At 35.9% G+C, this 23,443-nt stretch overlaps 1 protein-coding gene across 1 annotated transcript in view; it reads right to left on the bottom strand.

Moving 5' to 3' along the window:
* The window catches only part of LOC102186941 (transmembrane protease serine 11G-like), a 39,630-nt gene extending 18,363 nt beyond the window's left edge, over window positions 1–21,267 (bottom strand). The window contains exons 1-5 of the mRNA XM_018049512.1: window positions 21,136–21,267; window positions 3,124–3,245; window positions 2,382–2,500; window positions 1,043–1,110; window positions 257–417 (exon numbers count right to left, since the gene is read on the bottom strand). Coding sequence (XP_017905001.1) covers window positions 257–417; window positions 1,043–1,110; window positions 2,382–2,500; window positions 3,124–3,245; window positions 21,136–21,146 — 481 coding nt within the window. The 5' untranslated portion in view covers window positions 21,147–21,267. The remainder of the gene's footprint in view (window positions 1–256; window positions 418–1,042; window positions 1,111–2,381; window positions 2,501–3,123; window positions 3,246–21,135) is intronic.

The raw sequence follows: 23,443 nt of genomic DNA on the forward strand, positions 1-23,443 counted from the left end.
AAAATTCCACTAAAATATTTTTTAAACAGTAGGACATACTACTCTATTTGGATTATCATATTATCCTTGTCTTACAATTGTGTCCATACTAACCAAAGGAAGTGTTGATCGTGTGGAGATTTGTTTATTATCAAGTAAATAAGAGACTTACAAATAAAAGTGATTTAATTTTATGGTTAAATAAAGATTTCTCTGTAGATGAGAAGGCTGTTAAGATGATAAACTGTAACAAAGAAAGAAAAATGATATTTCTTGCCTTTAAGATAGGGCAATGAAGTATCTATCTTCAAAAAGCTTTCATTTAATTTCAACTTCTGATGCAAAATGCTATCAGCTTCTCTTTTTATTGTGTCTGCATTGTTAGAGGTAAACTGAAATTTGAGCAATACGTTTATTTTCAAACCATTATTACTTGGCCTGAAAAACAAAAATATCAGAATAAATGAGTGAGGATGTAGCATAGTAACTACTATTTTATAACTTATTACATAAATATAGTTATATATTCAAGAAAATACAACATAAATATTGTATACTCTTCATTGTCATGGATGTTTTCCCTTTCTGTATCATATAGGTGTTAATACCTGAATTACTCCTAGTTTGTAAAACTTGATCATATTTAGGGAGGGGGGAGTATCTGAAAATGGTAAAATCTTTTTTTTTCTGGACAAATAAAAGCACTTGTTAAATTCATCAACCTTGTATTTTATTCTTGATTTAAAAAATCCATTATATTTGTTTATTGTTTAAAATGTAAGTAAAACTGAGAGGAGTTTTTAATGATTGTAAGAATCTTTAACTGAAATACAAAAAACTTTTAAAGGACAACCAGTAGAATATATTTCATCACTACCCAAGTTACAGCACTCTCCCTAAATGTACTCTGTAAAGGAGAAATTACAATTAAATGCAATAATATTAACTTATTTTTACTCTTGTTATATCTTAATTTTTTATATCATATCCAGAAAGCAAATAATTGAAGAAAAACTAAATAATACAAAGTTGCCTTTTCATCAAAGTAATTAGCTATAATTACCTAACATTGAAAACATGAGACTTGATGTAATGATGATTTAAACTGGATCTTTGAAATATCTCATCTATCTGAGAAAAGAAAAAAAAATGTAGAACTTCGTTAAATATGAATTTTTCACATTTCAGTATATTACAAAAATGCTTGTATAAAATGTACAGTGATTCAAATAGCATTTACTTCTAAGTTTGTTTACAGCTAGGCCCAGAAAGCTCATTTGGGCATCATCTGGTTATAAAGGTCATCTCTGCAACTGAATGTTGGTATTTGAATAAATTATCACCTGGTCAAAGATGAATGATAATGAGTCAAATGAAGTCATATATTTCAACAGCCAGTACAGAGACTGAATTTCATTGAAAACTTGCTATGAATGGACTTAACAACCACTATCATTCAAACATAATTATCATCCCCATGAGTGTGATTAAAAATAAACTTTTTAGGCTTTGGTAAAAATTTATAGGCTGTGTTTTGAAACTGTGGTAAATGGGGAAGAGGAGGAAAATGTGTGTTTTGGGGAACACTTTTTAAAAATTAATATACTTATCAAGAAAAAGGCATCAAATCTTTACCTAGATTCATATAATAAAATAGCATATATTCTGCACCAATTTTTTCCCCTAAGTATTTGCTTAGAATGTATTTTCGGAAAGGCACACCAATCCCACCCAGTTGCATCCTTCGACTCATTTCATCAGCTTCTGCTTTTGGTTGGGAAAGACCCAAAGACGTATTTCTAAACCTGGCAAAGATCTGCCATCTTTGGTCAATGCTATATTCTGTAGAATCTGTTTATAAACTGAAGTCTTCAGTGAAAGAGCTAGTCTGTGTGTTTCTGTGGTATATTTTCAGAAATAAAATGTTCAGTATAAGTTGCCTAAATCGGGTCATGCACACAGTAGGTGCTTACTATATTGTATGTGGTAATGTTTGTACCTAACTAAGTTATGTCTCCAGATAAATCTAATATATATATATATTTGTGTGTATTTGAGCTACCTGTTTATCTCTTGGGCTTATGTTGTTCAGCATATGGTACAATTATCCTTTGTCCAATGTATTGTTCCAATCTTCCTGAGATAGTTCGAGTTGCCAGGATTAGCAAATAAAAATATAGTTAAGCTTTAACTTCAGATAAACAACGATTTTTTTAGTATAAGCATGAAATATACACTCAGGAGAATCTGAAATTAAAATCTAACTGGGCATTCTTTGTTTTTCTGGCAACCCTAACATAACTGCAATTTTGTATGTTCTCAAATTGCCTCTTATTATAATTTAAACTCCCTCATTAATAATATTGTCAGGTAGGAATGATGGCAGAAAAGCTCAGACTTACCTCATTACTGATTTTTCGTTTCAGGTCTGTCCTATTTTTTGAATGTTCTACTGAAAAATCAGGATTATATTCAATACTAGGGATCTGGAAGGAAGTTTGGTAATAATGAACCTTCTGATCTGGAAAGAAAAACAAAAATGGATCATTTGAGTTGTATAACTATCAGAACGGATGATATGCAGAAAACTCCTGTAACTGACAAGTTGTTGGGAATTAAACACAACAGCTGTAGCTGTTTAACCTTTATTAAGATCGCACATTCTCATAGTCACATGGTTGTCAGTTGTATCCTGACACAATTACCACCTGTTAGTGGTAACTTATAAATTTAAGCTCTTAATTAAATAATAATAGTAGAATGTATTATATTGAAAAAGCTGACCTAAAAGTTAGAATTGCTACTAAAATAACATTTTGCTCTCAGTACATTAAGTATTATTAAACCATACAATAACATATGATATGACTCTACTGCACTGTTTGAGAGAAAATATTATATGAACCAAGTCAAATTTTAAATGGTAGAAGTAATTTTTACACATAAATGTTTACATTTCCCAAATGTAGACAAATTTATGCAAATAAATATTGAATTATACAAAGTATATATACATCTATATAAACTATTATTGCAATAAAAATTGCATTTGAAAATATTAGAAAAGGGTTTCTAAAATATTAAGATTTTAAAATAAATTGTCTAGGTCTTTAAATTTTCAAAATAATGCAATCAGATTCTTACCAAATACCAAAAAATAAACAGGGAGACCGATGATTACTGCTAGAACCAACACAACAGCTGTAATAATAAGGGCAATCATCCATGGTTTCAGTGAATATGTTCTTCTACCAAGAATTGCTGGCCTTTTGAGAAAGAGTTGTATGTTACAAACAAATAGAACTTAAACATTAGAATCTCAATTTCATATAGCTTAGGTACAGAATATTTTTTCTGGAATTCATAGTTAGCCCTTATTGCACTTAGTAACATTTGAATATATTTTTCTATAAAAAATTAGAAAAATACCATTAAAGGTCTCATTGGCCTTTGACTTTACATTTCTATTTAAAAAATTCAGAATTGTACTATAGTTGACTACTATTTCCTTTGTTTCTGGTTAACGATACTAGATGTTCTGAAATATTTTTGTTTTTGTAAATGAACTAATACCTCATATTTGGTTTATATGCCTCAAATCATATGAGCCTCGAAGAGTGAGGGCTTCTGGTACACTCCTTTTATTCTAACATGAACAGTCAGACTCAGAGAGATTACTAAATCCTCAAATTGGATATTGGAGGAATTGGCACTAGAACATGGGTTTTGGGACTCTTTCACACTTCTTAAACCCATAATCCTTATTTATAAGACAAGTAATCTATAATGCATATGAAGAGCATCTGAAATAGGACAGGTTGAAGAAAAGAAAACAGAATGGAACTATAAGGAAAAAAAATAATATGTGAACCAAAATGATATCATTTACATGATAAACAAATTAATAGTGAAAGCTTGACATTTTGGACCAAGGAACTATGTGGTGTGAGAACCACTGGTGTTATAAAATAAACATCTATGTCATAAGATAATGAGATTTTAAACTTGTGACTTTTATAGGTGATGTTGCACAGGATAAGGACAGATTTATTTGAATAAATAATCAATTTAAAGAAAAATATTAAGACAGTAATATATTGAAATATATATGTTTCCCTGGTGGCTCAGAGGTTAAAGCATCTGCCTGCAATGTGGGAGACCTGGGTTCAATCCCTGGGTCAGGAAGATCCCCTGGAGAAGGAAATGGCAACCCATTCCAGTATTCTTGCCTGGAGAATCCCATGGACAGAGGAATTTGGTGGGCTACGGCCCATGGGGTCGCAAAGAGTCAGACACAACTTCACTTTCACTTTTCATATCGAAATATGAAAATATTGAAAATATAATGGAAAGAATGAAAGTGGAATGCGAATGACTGATATCTGGGAAAATTTTGTGGAAGCAGGAAGATGTGGAAAAGCCTGTCTCCATCCTAATGTCAGGGTCCAGAGTCTAAGGACTCACTGAACAATGACAGGGTTGTGATGAACATGGATGGTCTGGGAGGATCTAATCTATGGGAGAACTGAACAGGAATATCCTTTAGAAAGTTAAAGGTACCAGCTCTTGTTCTGTTAAAAATTATACATGGAAAAGAAGAATAAGGAATTTTCTTCCCTGGAGTTGGTAGCTGGTGGAAAATAGGTCCCAGCTAAAAAATTAAAGATATTAACTGAGGTGTGCCTTTTGGCATCAGCAATCTGGAAGGATTAGGGATGCTTGATGCTTTTGAAATGTGGTGCTGGAAAAGTCTCTTGAGAGTCCCTTGGACTGCAAAGAGATCAAACCAGTCAATCCTAAAGGAAATCAATCCTGAATATTCCCTGGAAGGACTGGTGCTGAAGCTGAAGCTCCAAAATTCTGACCACCTGTTGTGAAGAGCCAACTCTCTGGAAAAAACCCTGATGCTAGAAAAGACTGAGGACAGGAAAGGGGGTGGCAGAGCATAAGATGGTTAGATAGCATCACTGACTCAAGGTCATGAATTTGTGCAAACTCAGAGAGATAGTTTAGGACAGAGGAGGCTGGTGGGCTGCAGTCTATGAGGTTGTAAAGAGTTGGACAAGACTTAGTGACTGAAAAACAATAGCAACAATGTGTCTTTGTATCTGGGCAAGAAGATAGAGGCAGTTTCCCCACTCAGAACCATCAACCTGACCTCTTATAAGTATCTCAGGTAGCACCAAATTTGAGTTCTTCTGTGTTTCTGGAAGGATCTAAAGTTAAAGTTACTCTGGCCTTCTACTCTTTGGTTGGTGGGAAGAGTATTACATCTGCAAACATTTGAAGTAGCAATAAAAGAGCTGGGATGCTGCTCAGGCCCAGGCAAGTGCTGCTGAATGTATTCATCACATTTATTAACAGAAGGTCATGGGCAATCATGAACTCTGTTGAGATTTGCTGAGTTCCATCTGTGCGTCACTTTCTGCTTGAGACTCAAAACTGAATAATATATAGGTTTCCATCTTCAAAGAAGGTGTGATCTAGAAACATATTAAGTAACTACTGTAATAGCAGTGATAAATGTCATGATGGAATGATGCCTGGTACGCTATGGAAGCTGAGTGGGTACATGGTTTTGCCTTAGAGAAGCTGTCTTGTGAACTGCTTCTTGAAGGCTGAGAAGGAAATCTGCCTGGATGTATCACAGGCAGAGGGAATAGTATAAATTAAGGTGACATGAGACAAGGACAAGAATGTCTCAAGAACATACTTGAGAAAGTAGAGTTCGTAAATGAGAATGGAGGTGAAGTTAATTAAGAGAGAGCAATTAGTTAGCTTGGTGGATATTTATTGAGCAGTACTATGTATGGAAATGGCTACCCACTCCTGTATTCTTGCCTGGGAAATCCCATGGACAGAAGAGCCTGGAGATCTATAGTCCATGGGGTTGCAAAGAGTCAGACATAACTGAGTGACTAACTTATTTACATATGTATGAAATGCAGGGGAACATAGGAAAGAATCTTCAATATTCCCCTCCAGGAACTTACAGTATTTTAAAGGAGGAGCGTAATGTAACACATTGTACCGGATTTGCAGAACATTTCTAATAGAATTTCAGAGAAGAACTAATGATTTTTCTTTGGAGGAAATAATGGCTGAAAAATAATGATACTTTTTTAAAACTTGAAAATGCTAGATCCATCTTCTCATTCTTTCCCCCTCTGTATCAGATATAGAAAACCATTCATAAAGAGGGAGATTGTTTTGCAACAAAATTCTCATCATCAAAATGATGTGGTTTCCTGTTGAACTGTTTGAACTCTAGAAAATCACTGTGACTTACTTACAATTTTATGTAAGGATCACAAGTGAAAAATTGTTTGAGTTCGTTTCCTTAACCATGCAGAAAGTGAAAGTGTTAGTTGCTCAGTTGTGTCCGATTCTTTGTGACCCTATGGACTGTAGCCCACCAGGCTCCTCTGTCCATGGAATTCTCCAGGCAAGAACACTGGAGTGGGTTGCCATTTTCTTCTCCAGGGAATCTTCCCAAGCTAGGGATCGAACCCGGGTTTCCCTCATTTCAGGCAGATTCTTTACTGTCTGAGCTACCAGGAAACCATGCTGACATGCCCTAAAATATTTATTAATACATGTTTTTGTTTTAAATAAAACAATGCTTTATTCCTGATTTATTTTAGCTCTAATGGAATTTTATCTTAAACACTGACTAATTTCAATGACTAATTTCAGTAGTTGTTTGATATTGGTAAAGATTATACCTCATAGGTTCTTGGTAGATTTTTGTTTACTAAATAAAATATTGTGTATAAGGTAGAAGCAACCCTAAACTACTTGCAACAGAAAAACTATTTTTAGTAGAGTTTTGCTAGAGATGAGTTACCTCAAACATGGCAGAAGGAAAAATCAGATTAAGCACTTATTTGTAATCAAGATACAATTGTACATTTTGTACTTAAAAATTGCTAATGGGCAGCTTTCTCCTCTTCCCTTCTTGGTTTCTACTTCCCCCAACCCTTCAGATACAAAGAATTTAATTTTGGTCAGACTTTTCCAATAAGATGACTAAACAGGTTCACTGTAGTTAGGAAAGACTTTGACATCCAAACAAAATAAAAATTTAAGTGACCTCACCTTTGAGGCATTCACATCAAAGTGAAGATGAGCAGTGACAAAAGCTATCCTTTCAGCAGGCTTTAGAAAGCCTTTCACAAAGAGTCAAAGTATTTTTGAAAAGTGTCATCTTTTTAATCCCTTCTCTTGTTCAGTCGTCCAGTCATGTCCGACTCTTTGCAACCCCATGAACTGCAGCATGCCAGGCCTTCCTGTCCTTCATCACCTCCTGGAGTTTGCCCAAGTTCATGCTCATTACATCAGTGATGCTGTCCAACCATCTCATCCTTTGATGCTCTCTACTTTTGTTTAAATTCTGAGGGGGCTTATCAACCAGACTGGCTTCCCAGGTGACACTTAGTGGTAAAGAATCTGCTTACCAATTCAGGAGGGACAGGTTTGATCCCTGGGTCATGAAGATCCTCTGGAGGAGGAAATGGCAACTCACTCCAGTGTTCTTGCCTAGGAAATCCCACGGACAGAGGAGCCTGGTGGGCTATAGTCCATAGGATCTCAAAGAGTCAGTTGTGACTGAGCACTCACAGACACATTATCCATACTATCCCATGCGGAGGTATTCAACCAAACTTCAGAATAGAAAGAACTTATCCTTTTCTTTTCATTATCAACCATTCTCTTTCAATGTTACAACCTTTTACCAAAGTACATCTTCAGGTTATTTCACCTTACATGGCTCTCTGAGCATCTATTATTTTTTCCTGGAGCTTTTGCAAATGCTTTATTTAATCAAAATGTTTGTCAGTCAGTGAAGCAATGTGCATGCATGCTAAGTCACTTCAGTTGTGTCCTACTCTTTGTGACCCCATAGACTGTAAGTCTCCAGGCTCCTCTGTCCATGGGGTTTTGTAGGCAAAAATACTGGAGTGGTTGTCATGCCCTTCTCCAGGGGATCTTCCTGATCCAGGGATCAAACCCATTTCTCTTATGTCTCCTGCATCGGCAGGCAGGTTCTTTACCACTTGCACCATGTGGGAAGCCCAATAATTCAAATATAAGGAATAAAGTGCTTTTTCTGCACAGCAGCCACAACATGATTTGAAGGGCTTCTGGTCTCTGAGAGAGGTTACTCAGCAGAGCAGTTAAGAGAATAGTTTCTGTAGCCAGCCTACCTGAGTTTTTATCCTGACTCCCCACTGCAGGACCTTTGTGCCATTCAACTTCTTTGTGCCTCAGCTTCCTTATGGTAAAATAAAAGTAATAATACCCACCTTGTGGGATTTATTGAAAATATTAAATGAGTTAATATATGAAAAGTCACTTAGAACTGTATCTAAAACAAGGTGAGGACTTAGGAGTTTGGATTATTTTCTTTTTTTTATTATTGAAAGCAACTGAAAATGTTAGCAAGGAGTTTGTACATAAATGGAGTGGAGTGAGCTGGTGGAAAGTTTATACTAGATATTGGATGTGCTGTTCATGAAAGAAAAAAGTGAGAACTGGTGTCCAGGACTTCAGAATCTGAGTGATGACACTAGGCACAAAATACACAGAGACAGGGAAGCAGTTTGGGAGACTAGCAAAGCCCCGATTTTACCTGTGGAGAGTTCCAGCAGATAAAATCATTCTATCTGGGTTGAGGAAGGACTTTAGAGCCTTCAAGAGAAATCACAGGATTCAGAAGTAGACACTATGTGGTGAACACATTTTGATGCTCACATGGTGAGCATCCATGAGGAAAGAATTACTGGGCAAAAATAATGGGTATGGGAAAATTCAAGGCAAAATAATACAGATAAGTCATCTAGCTGGGGTTTTAATTCCTCACCTGAGGAAGATGGAATAACTCTGGAAAAAAGTTGTTATGCAAATATCCGTAGGTGGTGGTGTTATTACTCATGATAACAGTGGCTGAACAATGATAATAATGATCATTTCAATTGTACCACCAGACATTATGAGACTTTCATTAAATCTGTAATGTGGATAGATTTATTCAAAGTTGTGTAAAAGATAAGTGATTTGCGCTTTCTTTTATGCTTCATTTTCTGACAAGCTGTGTGTATTGTTTACATAACCCCACATAATGCAAATAAGAAAGATGTAATGTTTCATAGATAAGTTGATGGATGTCATAATTAAAATGTAATTAAAATAATTAGTGTATTAGTTGATAAGATTCCAAAAGGAAATAAACAAGGTCAGAGAGTGTTACTCTTCAGAGCTCTGCTCATTAATGCAAATTTACATGGTGAAACTCTATGAGAAGCTGTTCCTTGAAGGGAATTTTAGAACACTGAGGTCATTAAAGCCTGATGAAAACCAAAAAGAGGGCATATGCCATTGACCTGGGCTGTTGAAGAAGATTGCTGGAGCAGTACTTCCCACCCACTTTGGCTTCAATTTTTCCTGATTTCCTACTAATGTTTTCAATTAAGCATCATTTATCTTTAATCATGTCTCTTCCTACTGATATTTATGAATAAATTTTGACCTCTGCAAGGACGCAGGGCTTCTTTGAACATTGAAATATGTCCTAACATGTTAGCTACAAATCCTTCCTAATGAAAGAGTTCGGTCACTATATCTGAGCATTGGGAGATAGTTTTATTTGAAAAAATAAAGTTTAAAACATGAAAAGACAATTAACTGAGGATTTTCTTGAGTCAGAAAGAATTACTGACGGAACTGTTTGATACTGCTATAGAGGTCTCATGAATGCCAAATTGGGGGGATGGTGAGAGGCAGGTAACTGACAGCTTCAGTGAACAATAGCTCTCAGGAGCTTTTATATTTAATGAAAATACCCTTTTGAGCTTCTAGAACATTTTGGTGTCTTCCCTCCTTCTTCTTTCTTTTTGTCTCTTTCCTTCCTTTATTTCTTTAATAGCTTTATTGAGATGTAATTCACATACCATACAGTTCACTCACTTAAAGTATGCAGTTCAGTTGTCCTCAGTGTGTTCACAAAAGTTGTGCCACCATCATCACAATCAATTTTCAAACATTTCATCACCCCAAACAGAAACACCATACCCACTAATAGTCATTTTCTGTTTTCCCCTAACCCTTCACTGTAGACAACCACTAATCTACTTTCTGTCTCTGTGGATTTGTTTATTATGGATATTTCATATAAATAAAATCATATGAAGTCTTTGCTATCTGTCTTCTTTCACTTAATGTAGTATATTCAAAATTCATCAATGTGGTAGCATGCATCACCTCCATATGGTTTTCTGTAATGAAAGGTAAAGCTTCATTTCTTTTTATTGTCAAATAATATTCTATTTTATGGATATACTATGATTTATTTATGTATTCATCAGCTGATGGAAGTTTGAATTGTTTCTAATTCTGGCTATTATAAATAATGGTTCTGTGAACATTAATGTTCAAAGTTTGTATGTACATGGATTCATTTCTTTGCACGTATATCAAAGAGTTGAATATGGTCATATGCTAAATCTATGTTTAACATCTAGAGGAACTGCTAAACTTTTCCAAAGTGTCTATGCATTTTACATTCCCATTGACAATCTAAAAATGTTAATTTTAATCTAAAAATTTCTCCACATCTTCACTAATCTTTTTTTATTTGCTGTGCTGTATTTGTTTTTGAGTTTCCCTGGTGGCTCAGATGGCAAAGAATCCACCTTCAATGCTGGAGGCCTGGGTTCGATCCCTAGTTTGGGAAGAGCCCCTGGAGGAGAGCATGGCAACCCACTCATGAATTCTTATTTGGAGAAGACATAGACAGAGCCATAGACAGAGGACCCTGGAGGGCCATAGTCCATGGGGTCACAGAGAGTCAGACATAACTGAGTGACTAAGCACAGCACAGCACAGTGGTTTTTATCTTTTCTATCTTCTAGTTTCTTCTGACTCGTTCTTATATCACTCTTTTTCCACTTGAGTCTGTTCATTTCTTATTCCCATCACCTTTTACTTCCTTTTACCTTTTAATCAAATAGAGAAAGCAAATATATGTATTAACAATATTATTTGCAGTTTTCTAGATTACCCATTCTCTGAAACCTGAAATCACAGACATCTTCCTCTCAAAAACTCCTTTACCTCATCAGTCACTGCTGAATTGTCTTTCTTATTTGTCTTTTTCCCATTTGCTTAATACCATCCAACCTTAGGCTTTCATTGTATCTTATCTGAAAAAGCAGAGTGGCCATTAATAGATTTTTTTATCTCCAGATGATTTCCTATCAAATATTTACGTTCTACAGTGTACCAGTGAGAACTATCTTCTAAATATACAGCTCTATTAATGTGATCCCCTTGTATAAAAACTCTCAGATGTTTATCATTATGTAGACTGTACTTGTTAGATTAATAGTCATTCATTCATCCAAGAAATACTTAAACAAGCCAAAGAGTAAGATTCAACTCATGAAAGTAAAAACACACTGATGAATAAAGAGTGACTGGAAGCCAAGGGGCGAGGGGTATTTACGAGATCATCCCCAACGAGATGCCCTTTGAGCTAAGAGGTAAATAGGGAGGAAACATCTAGAAGAACTGGGCAAAGAGCAATCCAATGGTAACAAGTTCCTAGAGCTGGAACAGGAGTGAGTTTGTTGAGTTCCAGGAAGAAATGAACATAGTGTGTTGGATCACAGTGGGCCTAGGGAAATGTAGAAAAGGTCCAGCTAGAGAGACAAGCAAGGACCAAATCATGGGGTCCCTGAAGTCCATAGCAAGGTGTTATTAATTCTGAGGGTTTATAGGAACCCAGTGGGCAGTAATATGGGAGGGACGTTGATATGCTTTACATTTTGTTTAAAAAAATGTCTTTCATTTGCTGTGTCTAATTCGCTTTTGGGTTCTTAACGTATAGTACTTCCCTTCACATGTGCTATTCTCTTTCTTACAGCCCCCATCCCTGTTCTACCACAGCATCCCCTCTACCTAAAATATCCTCTCTCCCTCTGTGTTTCTAATCTCCTTTTCTCCAGTGGCTGACATTTCCATTTGTTTATTTCTTTTTCAATTTTTTAAAAAGATAGTTTGATGACCAATCTTAAAGTTTTTATTTAATTTATTACAATATTACTTCTGTATCTTTTTTTGGCCCCGAGGTATGTGCAGTCTTACCTCTTTGACCAGGGATTGACCCCACAGCCCCTGCATTGGAAGCTGAAGTCTTAATCACTGAGCCTCCGGGGAAATCCCTGGTGTTTCCATTTCTGAAAACGTTTCAGTATGCTGTTATAAAGCCTTCTATAAGGGCCAAATCCATTAATCTATTCACAGCTATCTCACTCCAGTTAACAGCTACCTTGACACTTCCTCTCCTGCTTTGTTGCTGTCTATTTTGTTATAGTGATCATGTCCTATTTTATATTCTGGCTGTTTGTGCCAGTGACCTTGTCTTTCTCTCTACCTTAGCTGCCCACCTTCATACTCAAACTCTATATCTCGTCATTACCAAGAGCTTCTATTTCTCCCCAAACTAAAATTTAATTTAGTCATCAAACTCTTCAATTGTCATGACATATCCTTCTAGTTTACTGCCTTAGTACCCTGACTTTAATCCCTGATTTATAATTCACAGAACCTACCATCTTTTCACTGCCACTCTCCTGTTGACATTGGTCTCTAACCTACCATAAATCTTATTATTGCTGTTCGGTCACTAAGTTGTGTTCAACTCTTTGTGACCACATGGACTGCAGCACACCAGGCTTCCCTGTCCTTCACTGTCTCCTGGAGTTTGCTCAGATTCATGTCCTTTGAGTTGGTGATGCCATCTAACCATCTCATCCTCTGCCACCCTATTCTCCTATTGCCTATGGTCTTTCCCAGCATCAGGGTCTTTTCCAATGAGTCAGCTCTTAACATCAGGGGGCCAAAGTATTACAGCTTCAGACGTCAGTCCTTCCAGTGAATATTCAGGGTTGATCTCCTTGTTGTCCAAGGGACTCTCAAGAGTCTTCTCCAGCACCACAATTTGAAGGCATCAGTTCTTTGGCACTCAGCCTTCTCTGTGGTCAAACTCTCACATCCATCTAAACCAAAGCCTTTGACTGTGTGGATCACAATAAACTGTGGAAAATTCTGAAAAAGATGGGAATACCAGACCACCTGAACTGCCTCTTGAGAAACCTATATGCAGGTCAGGAAGCAACAGTTAGAACTGGACATGAAACAACAGACTGGTTCCAAATAGGAAAAGGAGTACATCAAGGCTGTATATTGTCACCCTGCTAATTTAACTAATATGAAGAGTACATCATGAGAAACGCTGGGCTGGAGGAAGCAGAAGCTGGAATCAAGATTGCCAGGAAAAATATCAGTAACCTCAGATATGCAGATGACAGCACCCTTATGGCAGGAAGTGAAGAAGAACTAAAGAGCCTCTTGATGAAAGTGAAAGAGGGGAGCAAAAAAGTTGGCTTAAACCTCAACATTCAAAAAACTAAGATCATGGCATCTGGTCCCATCACTTCATGGCAAACAGATGGGGAAACAATGGAAACAGTGGCTTTTTTTTATTTTTGGGAGCTTCAAAATCACTGCAGATGGTGATTGCAGCCATGAAATTTAAAGACACTCTTTGGAAGGAAAGTTATGACCAACCTAGACTGCATATTAAAAAGCAGAGACACTACTTTGTCAACAAAGGTCCATCTAGTCAAGGCTGCAGTTTTTCTAGTGGTCATTTATGGATGTGGAATTTGGACTATAGAGAAAGCTGAGCACTGAATAATTGATGGTTTTGAACTGTGGTGTTGGAGAAGACTCTTGAGAGTCCCTTGGACTACAAGGCCATCCAACCAGTCCATCCTAAAGGAGATCAGTCCTGGGTGTTCGTTGGAAGGACTGATGTTGAAGCTGGAACTCCAATACCTTGGACACCTCATGTGAAGAGCTGACTCAGTTGAAAAGACCTTGATGCTGGGAAAGACTGAGGGCAGGAGGAGAAGGGGACGACAGAGGATGAGATGGTTTGATGGCATCACCAACTCAATGGACATGGGTTTGGGTGGACTCTGGGAGTTGATGATGGACAGGAAGGCCTGGCATGCTGTGGTTCATGGGGTCATAAAGTGCGGGACACAACTAAGTGACTGAACTGAACTTACTGAAATCACATCCATACATGACCACTGGAAAAACCATAGTTTCTTGACTATACAGATTTTTGTTGGTAAGGTGATATTCCTGCTTTTTAATATGCTATCTAGGTTCTTCAGAACTTTCCTTTCAAGGAGCAAGCGTCTTTTAGTTTCATGGCTGCTGTCACCATCAGCAGTGATTTTGGAGCTCAAGAAAAGAAAATCTGCCATTGTTTCCACTTTTCCCCCTTCTCTTTGCTGTGAAATGATGGGAGAAGATGCCATAGTCTTAGTTTTTTGAATGTTGAGTTTTAAGTCAGGTTTCTCACTCTCCTCTTTCACCCTCATCTAGAGGCTCTTCAGTTCCTCTTCACTCTCTAATGAAAATATGTGTGATATGATAACAAAAGATAAAAGATATCCAAGGAGAGATTGATCCAAATTGTCCAATGTGGTTAGGAAATCAAACGATAAACTTTAGAATAATTAGTGGATTAAATAATAGTGGATCACAGGGACCACAACAGGTGAAGGAACAGAGTAGTAAACCAAAGTTACAACCTAAATGTCAAGGGTTTGAAGAATAACTGGAAGAAATGAGATGAAACAATGGATACCAACAATTTTTTATGAGTTGAATTATAGATTAGAAGAGAGAGAGAAGTTATGGGGTTGATGGAAGATTTTTTTTCTTTAGAATATTTAAGTTTTGAGTATACTTGAAAAGTAAAAGTGAAAATATTAGTTGCTTAGTCACATCCAACTCTTTGGGATCACACCAGGCTCTTCTGTCCATGCAATTTTCCAGGCAAGAATACTGGAATGGGTAGCCATTCTCTTCTCCAGGGGATCTTCCAGACACAGGAATCAGATGCAGGTCTCCTGAATTACAGGCAGATTCTTTACCATCTGAGCCACCAGGGAACTTGTAGAGATGGTGAAGTTTGGAGGAGGACTGAGTTGAGAGCACAGCTGAAGGATCATGAATTCTAAACTATTAAGTTCACACATATAAAATTGCCATTTGTGTAGGACAAAAGTGGTAATATATTGACAGCTTCATATGGTTCAATCTAATATATTGGAGAACTTGAATAAACTGCAGCATCCTCTTGAGAGTATGAATGGATATAGGTAGGTTTGTTGGTTTCAGATAAGGAAGCTGAAGGAATTCTCATCTAAGTGATCATCAAAATATATCTTAGAAATAGAAACATGAGAGGACAGGTGGTGAGAACTGGCAGTTTGAGGAGGGCAGAGAAATTGAAAACAGTAATAGAAAATGAGAGCATAGAATAAGGGGATGTAATGATTAGAGCTGAGGGCTCAGATGAACAGGCACTTCATACCCATTTGTTGCACTCCCAGTGTTCTGTCTTGGCAGAGGTGAACAATTGTTCAGAGGTATATTCTCTCTAGAATTTATCCAGGTATAAATGATGAAGGAAAATATGCAGCAAGAGAATTTAGTGGAGTTTAAGACACTGAAAAATTTGTTCCATTGATGAATTTAAGGATCGCAAGAGAAACCAAGAGGAGTGTATGTATGCGTGTGTGGTGTGTGTTTGGTGGAGGTGGCAAGCTGAAGGATAGGAAGAGTTCATAGACTGGAAAAACCAATAAATAATAATTTTTAAAAAGTGGATGCTTTATACACTAGAAGTAACTGAGACTGTAAGAAGGAAGGTTAGGATAGTGATAATTGTCCAAAAGTATGATTCAGAGAGTCATGACCAAGTCTGGGGTGTGGGATGAGAGTAATATTTGAAGAGAAGTTTATAGTGATGAGACAAGGAAATGAATGAGTAGGATTTCAAGGTCAATCAGCATAAGCACTGAGGCTACTTAGGGTAAATGTAGGGCTTGGAGTAAAGAATGATATAGGGAAGCAAGTGTCAGCCTTTAATAAATAAAGGCATTATCATGGGTCCATGAGGACAAAGATGAGGAAGGAAAGGAATGCGAGCAGAACTGTGTGAGCCTCAGAGTAATAAAGTGGTTTACAGGGATGTAGAAAGGAATGATCTGAGGTGGCATTAAGCAGTGAAGACAAGGCAAAATCTTCAATAATAATCTCTTACTTGAGAGGGCTGTAAACAATGTTGTGTCCTGACGAAATATTACATTTCAGTTTTACAAGGACATAGGCAATATTCCGAGAAAAAAATTATCTGGGACATGGAGTAGTTGGTAATTATGGGATGGTACTCCAGAAATTGTGCAAGTGTAGAAAATAACTTATTCTAAGGAAATAGTTTTGAATGTATGCAAAAATTAGCCAGAGGGTTGTTCATTATTGCAGTGTTAATTATAAAATAAGTGTTAATGATTCCAATATTAAAAACATTTTAAATATGGATAATTTATCATATTTTCCTGTAAAAAATACACAATAGATAAAATAGATATGTTTGTATCTTAACTCATTTTTTAAAATATATATTATAAAAAAGACAATAGAAATATATGTATATTATATGTATCTATGTTCTGATAAAGTTTTAAGTGCATTTTTGAACTTGAAAGAAACATCAGAGATATTAATTACTCATTTGGGGGGTCATCAGTCAGCTCACCTTTTTGATATCTATTCCTAGTATGACAATGCTGAACTTCTAGGATATAAGGTACTATTAGAGAAGCTGAGGAAAGACTCTCACTTAAAATCATGTTTGATTTTTAAATTAAAATCATTAGTCTCTGATTTCTACATTGATATGTTTTCACTTGGCAGAGTTCTTTTATGCCTATTGATATAAACCATAAACCTCATTTAAACAATCATTGTGGGAAGTAAAATTTACTGATGGGTGTTACTACATGAAAAGAGATTCTAAGGGGATCAAAAGGTACAAATTTCTAGTTATAAAATAAATAAGTTATGAGGATATAATGTACAGCATAATTAATAATAACATATTTTGTATCTGAAAATTACTAAAGTACATCTTAAAAGTTTTCATCACAAGGAAAAAAATGTAACTATGTATGATGACAGATGTTAACTAAACATTGTGGTGATCATTTCACAAGATATATTAATGCTAATATTACATCATTACATCATACACCTGAAACTGTAAGGTTATATGTAAACTGTATCTTAATTTTTTTTAAAAAAAGAGACTCTAATATTTCTGTGTGGGGTAAAGAGGAATGTAATATTACTCAGAACATCACTGTAAGAATGCAATAATCCAGGAAATCTAGTTCATAGATACTCATTTTCAGTATCTATATTAATATTTATAATATTATAAATATTTATAATATAAATATAAATATTTAAAATATTTAAATAATATTATAATAATAAATATATTTCTCTCTATATATAATATATATATTACAGAAATATGTTCTCTATATATATATACACAGAAATACAAAATATTTCTGTATATAAAGGAGTCTTTAAAAATAGTATAAAATCCAATTACGTGGATATTAAGATAACAGAAAATATTCAAACAACCAGTAGCTGATGAGTTGTTAGTTGGAAATTGGTCCCAAATAAATTTGAAGAATGAATAATGGTTCAACAAGCATTCTACTTTGTATTGGCATGCACAACGAGGAATAAAATATGTTTTCTTCATATTAGCCATGGGTGACAAAAACGAATAACTAAATGTTTGGGTATTCCAAATGGAAAAAGTCCTCTGGGGCTTAATTACTCTGGGGCGTGGATCATCAATGGAAGGAGTAGAGACAGCTTTTAAACAACACCTCTTCCAACTCTTCCCAGCACCCTCATCCTTTACTATTCTTGTGAGGCACAAAGCCAAAGAAAGCCAAGGCTAATATGGCAAAACTCTGTAAAGTAGGCTTACTGGCTTATCTGAATAGTGGATGGGACTGTCAAAGTTTTAAGGATTTTGGTCCTGGAGGTGAAAAATTTGAAAACCTTGAAAATGGAAAGTAATAAGAATGGAGAGATCTAAATGGTTTGTTAGTCTGTTAACCAGATGTAGGTCTTTTGCTTTTCTCTGATTTTTACTTCAGTCTATTTTTTTTTTTTTTTGGTCTCTTTACGTCACTTTCATTTCTCTCCTTACTTTTCTGATAGATTTCTTTTTCCATTAACCAGCTGTAACACTTAACCAGAACTGAAATTTACATAAATCTTAAAAGAAGCTGAATTAAAACTGTAGGTTTAACTCTTAGACAAAAACATAGCCAGAACACTCAATGACACACTCAATGACACAAACCAAGCAAGATCCTCTATGACTCACCTCCTAGAGTAATGGAAATAAAATAAAAAGTAAACAAGTGGGAGCTGATTAAACTTAAAATCTTTTGCACAGCAAAGGAAACTATAAGCAAGGTGAAAAGACAACCCTCAGAATGGGAGAAAATAATAACAAATGAAACAACTGACAAAGGATTAATTTCCAAAATACACAAGCATTTCATACAACTCAAAACCAGAAAAACGAACAAGCCAATCAAAAAGTGGGAAAAAGACCTAAACAGGCATTTCTCTAAAGAAGACATACAGATGGCTAACAAGCACATGAAAAGATGCTCAACATCGCTCATTATTAGATAAATGCAAATCGAAACTACAATGATATATCACCTTACATTGGTCAGAATGGCCATCATCAAAAAGTCTACAAAAAATAAATGCTGGAGAAGGTGTGAAGAAAAAGGAACACTTTTGCACCGTTGGTGGGAATGTAAATTGATACAGCCACTATGGAAGACAGTATGGAGATTTCTTAAAAAACTAGGAATAAAACCACCATATGACCCAGGAATCCCACTCCTAGGCATATACCCTGAGGAAACCAAAATTGAAAAAGACACATGTATCCAATTGTTCATTGCAGCACTGTTTATAATGGCTAGAATATGGAAGCAACCTAGATGTCCATCGACAGATGAATGGATACAGAAGTTGTGGTACATGTACACCATGAGACATTAGTCAATCATAAAAAGGAAAACATTTGAGTCAGTTCTAATGAGGTGGATGAACCTAGAGCCTATTATACAGAGTGAAGTGAGTCAGAAAGAGAAAGATAAATATTGTACACTAATGCATATATACAAAATCTAGAAAAACGGTACTGAAGAATTTATTTTCACGACAGCAATGGAGAAACAGATATAGAGAATAGACTTATGGACATGGAGAGAGGGGAGGAGAGGGTGAGATGTATGCAGAGTGACATGGAAAATTACATTACCATATGTAAAATAGATAGTCAATGAGAATTTACTGCATGTCTCAGGAAAGTCAAACAGGGGCTCTGTATCAACCTAGAGGGGTGGGATGGGGAGGGAGATGGGAGGGAGTTTCAAAAGGGAGAGGACATATGTATACCTATTACTGATTCATGTTAAGGTTTGACAGAAAACAGCAAAATTCTGTAAAGCAATTATCCTTCAATTAAAAAATAAATAAAATTTAAAAAAACTTTATGTTTACTTATTCCCATCTTTTCAATACCAAAAAAAAGGTGACTGATACAGCACAAATAGATCTTGCATAAATACAGGACAGTTAAATATACTGAAGAGCAAAAAATAATTTGATTAATTGAATTATCATTATTAGTATAGAATCATCATATTTCCCCTACAGATTAGAAATACTTTGAAGTAAAAATAAAAATATTGTTAATAGTATCATCACTATGTTTCTATTACTGTCCATTTGAAAAGAAAACCCTAGTGTGTGCCTGTTCTAGAAATAAGATCAATTAAGTGGGAAAAGTTTTTATTTGTTTAATTTGTTTTGTTTTTTTAACCACCTAAATCTTAATTTGTGTCTCTAAGGTGAGCAAGGAGAAGGGGAACATTTGGACTGATTGTAAAGACTTTGTTGGGGGATTGTGGTCCAGAAATCCATGTGTTTAAGTTTTATAGACAATATTCTATTATTACCAATGAAGACAAGAGTGCAACTCCAGGCAAAAGTCATTAGAAAATACATCTGTAATTCCTTTATTACCTTGAGCTGTTTGTACTTATTGACATCATATTTGTGTAGGAAGAATTAATGTTCCAAATGAAACATTTGGAAAATGTAGGAAAATGAAGAATAGATCGGATAGGGAAATGGAGGTTAAAGCATTTAAGCTTTATTTTCTGTAGATTTCCTTCCAAATTATTAAAGAACAAAATCTTAGAATTATTTATTCACTTATCACTATTTTTTGCTTTTCACTTTTTATAGTCATATGTATAAATTATTCTTATATTGTTCTTTAATTTTTCATTTTAAAAGACAAAGAATTTATCAAAGGTCATTAAAGTTCTTATTTTCTTTTTGAAGTTTTAATAATATTTATAAATTTCAGAAGAAGGGCTATAACATAATACTTCCTATATGACTTATATGGAGAAGGAAATGGCAACCCACTCCAGTACTCCTGCCTGGAAAATTCCATGGATGGAGAAGCTTGGTAGGCTACAGTCCATGGCGTCGCAAAGAGCTGGACACAACTGAGCGACTTCACTTTCTTTCTTTCTATAGTTCCTTTTGGAGAAGGAAATAGCAACCCACTCCAGTACTCCTGCCTGGAAAATCCCATGGACAGAGGGGCCTGGTGGGTTACAGTCTATGAGTCTGCAAAGAGTCAGACACGACTAAGCAACTAACACACACACAAATACAACTTATATATTTCTTCTATTTTCAGTGTATCTATTAAATGCATAATTTAGAAAGATCACAGACAGCATTCTAAACTGGGATGAGAAAACACTTTATTACTTTCTCCATCTTTCCATGTTGAAAACTTACACAATTTTACCTCAGGCTCTGTATTTTTTCCTCCCTTTCTCTGTTATTATGTCATTTTCACATTAAATTTAAATTTCCCAATTAAAATCCAACATGTGGAATTTTCAGATTAAAAAAAAATTGTTAGCATGGTTTCCTGAAATAAAGAGTTTTAACATTACTATGTTACTATTTTCTCCAACAGTAGAGGAAAAAATAACTATTAAATCCACAAATCAGAATAATTCCTGAATTGGAAGCCACAAATATGAAACATATCTTTTAAACATGAAATAAAATTAAACTTACTGATACATCATCCACTGCCAAGAATACAAACTCTTCCACCTCTGTGCTGCTTTGTGATTTCTCGTCAAATGAGTAGCACTCTGGGCATTCTTTCAGCTGACTAAAGAAAGGATACTTAAAGGATTTAAAATAAACTAGTTGAACAAGTTGGGATGGGTAAACTTTAACCAATAGTGTGACTTGAGGTGAAGAATCACTTGATAACCTTTGTCATAGCAAGTAAGAATTTCCTGGTTCTGGCTAATTAAATGAGAAAATATTGTGTCCAAGACCTAAGCAACACCCTTAATACTTGGAGCAGTTTTGTGTTTGTCTTTCAAGAGATGGTACTCTTTGTTCTGAGTCAGGACAGTCTGGTCTTCAGGCCCTGCCCTTTTCCCTTGAAGAGACAGGTGTGAAACATGATCAGATCAACCTTTGAATAAGATCAAACTTTTTCATAAAAGGTTGGATAGCTGTTCACTTGATTTTATTAGTGCAATAGTGCAAGACATGTCTGGATCTGGCCCAGTAATTCTTTGGTGTCTGCTTAAAGAAGGATCCAACTTTAAGATGAGAAAGTGAAAATATATTGATGTTTGTGCCAATTGCCATTTTCAAGCGTTCTCCTAACTCACCTTGTGATTTTCTTTGTAGCTAAAATAGCACCTGGGCTTCCTAGATAGCTCAGTGGTAAATAAACTGCCTGAAATGCAGGAGATATGGGTTTGATCCTTTGGTCAGGAAGACCTTCTAAAGAAGGAAATGGCTACCCACTCCAGTATTCTTGCCTGGAAAATCTCCTGGACAGAGGAGCTTAGTGGACTATAGTCCATGGTGTCACAAAAGGGTCAGTCATGACTAAACAACATCAGCACCTACTTTCATTGACTTAAAGTTTTCTTTTCTATAGATCAGATCCTTTATTTTTCCCCATTGTGTCTTTGCCCGTATACCTAAAATATTGTTTCCTCTCTTTGTAGTATAGTTCTCAACTAAAAACCCACCTCACTGTAAGATTCAAGACATTTAATTAGAATCTGACTACACAGGGTTCCAAATAGGAAAAGGAGTAAGTCAAGGTTGTATATTGTCACCCTGCTTCTTTAACTTATATGCTGAGTACATCATGAGAACCGCTGGACTGGAAGAAACACAAGCTGGAATCAAGATTGCTGGGAGAAATATCAATAACCTCAGATATGCAGATGACACCACTCTTATGGCAGAAAGTGAAGAGGAGCTAAAAAGCCTCTTGATGAAAGTGAAAGAAGAGAGCGAAAAAGTTGGCTTAAAGCTCAACATTCAGAAAACGAAGATCATGGCATCCAGTCCCATCACTTCATGGGAAATAGATGGGGAAACGGTAGAAACAATGTCAAACTTTATTTTTTGGGGCTCCAAAATCAATGCAGATGGTGATTGCAGCTATGAAATTAAAAGACGCTTACTCCTTGGAAGAAAAGTATGACCAACCTAAATAGTATATTCAAAAGCAGAGCCATTACTTTACTGACTAAGGTCCGTCTAGTCAAGGCTCTGGTTTTTCCTGTGGTCATGTATGGATGTGAGAGTTGGACTGTGAAGAAGGCTGAGCACCAAAGAGTTGATGCTTTTGAACTGTGGTGTTGGAGAAGACTCTTGAGAGTCCCTTGGACTGCAAGGAGATCCAACCAGTCCATTCTGAAGGAGATCAACCCTGGGATTTCCTTGGAAGGAATGATACTAAAGCTGAAGCTCCAATACTTTAGCCACCTCATGAGAAGGGTTGACTCATTGGAAAAGACTCTGATGCTGGGAGGGATTGGGGGCAGGAGGAGAAGGAGACGACCGAGGATGGGATGGCTGGATGGCATCACGGACTTGATGGACATGAGTCTGAGTGAACTCCGGGAGATGGTGATGGACAGAGAGGCTTGGCGTGCTGTGATTTGTGGGGTCTCAAAGAGTCGGACATGACTGAGTGACTGAACTGAACTGAAGACTTTGAGAGCCTATGTTCCCCCCAGGATGTTTTCCCCTAATTTCCCCACTGTCCAAATAGCCCTTGACCCATGTTTTCCCCTCAAGCAGGCATCTAGTTTTAGTTTTGATTATTTTCAAAATATTTCTTCTGCTAGATAATGAAAGATTTGAGGCCAGAAATTGTGATGTCTGTGAATGAATGGAATTTTCAGCACTTCTGCAAACACTTTGACATTCAATGTTTACTCAGTCTTTCTTTTAGTCAATTTGAAAATCAACATTTGAATTCATATTTCAAGTTCCCTTTTGCTTTGAAAATAAGTTTTTGGCAAAGCAGTCACATATAATTACAATGAATAAATGA

Source organism: Capra hircus, chromosome 6, assembly GCF_001704415.2.
Source record: "Capra hircus breed San Clemente chromosome 6, ASM170441v1, whole genome shotgun sequence".
Taxonomy (NCBI): Eukaryota; Metazoa; Chordata; class Mammalia; order Artiodactyla; family Bovidae; genus Capra; species Capra hircus.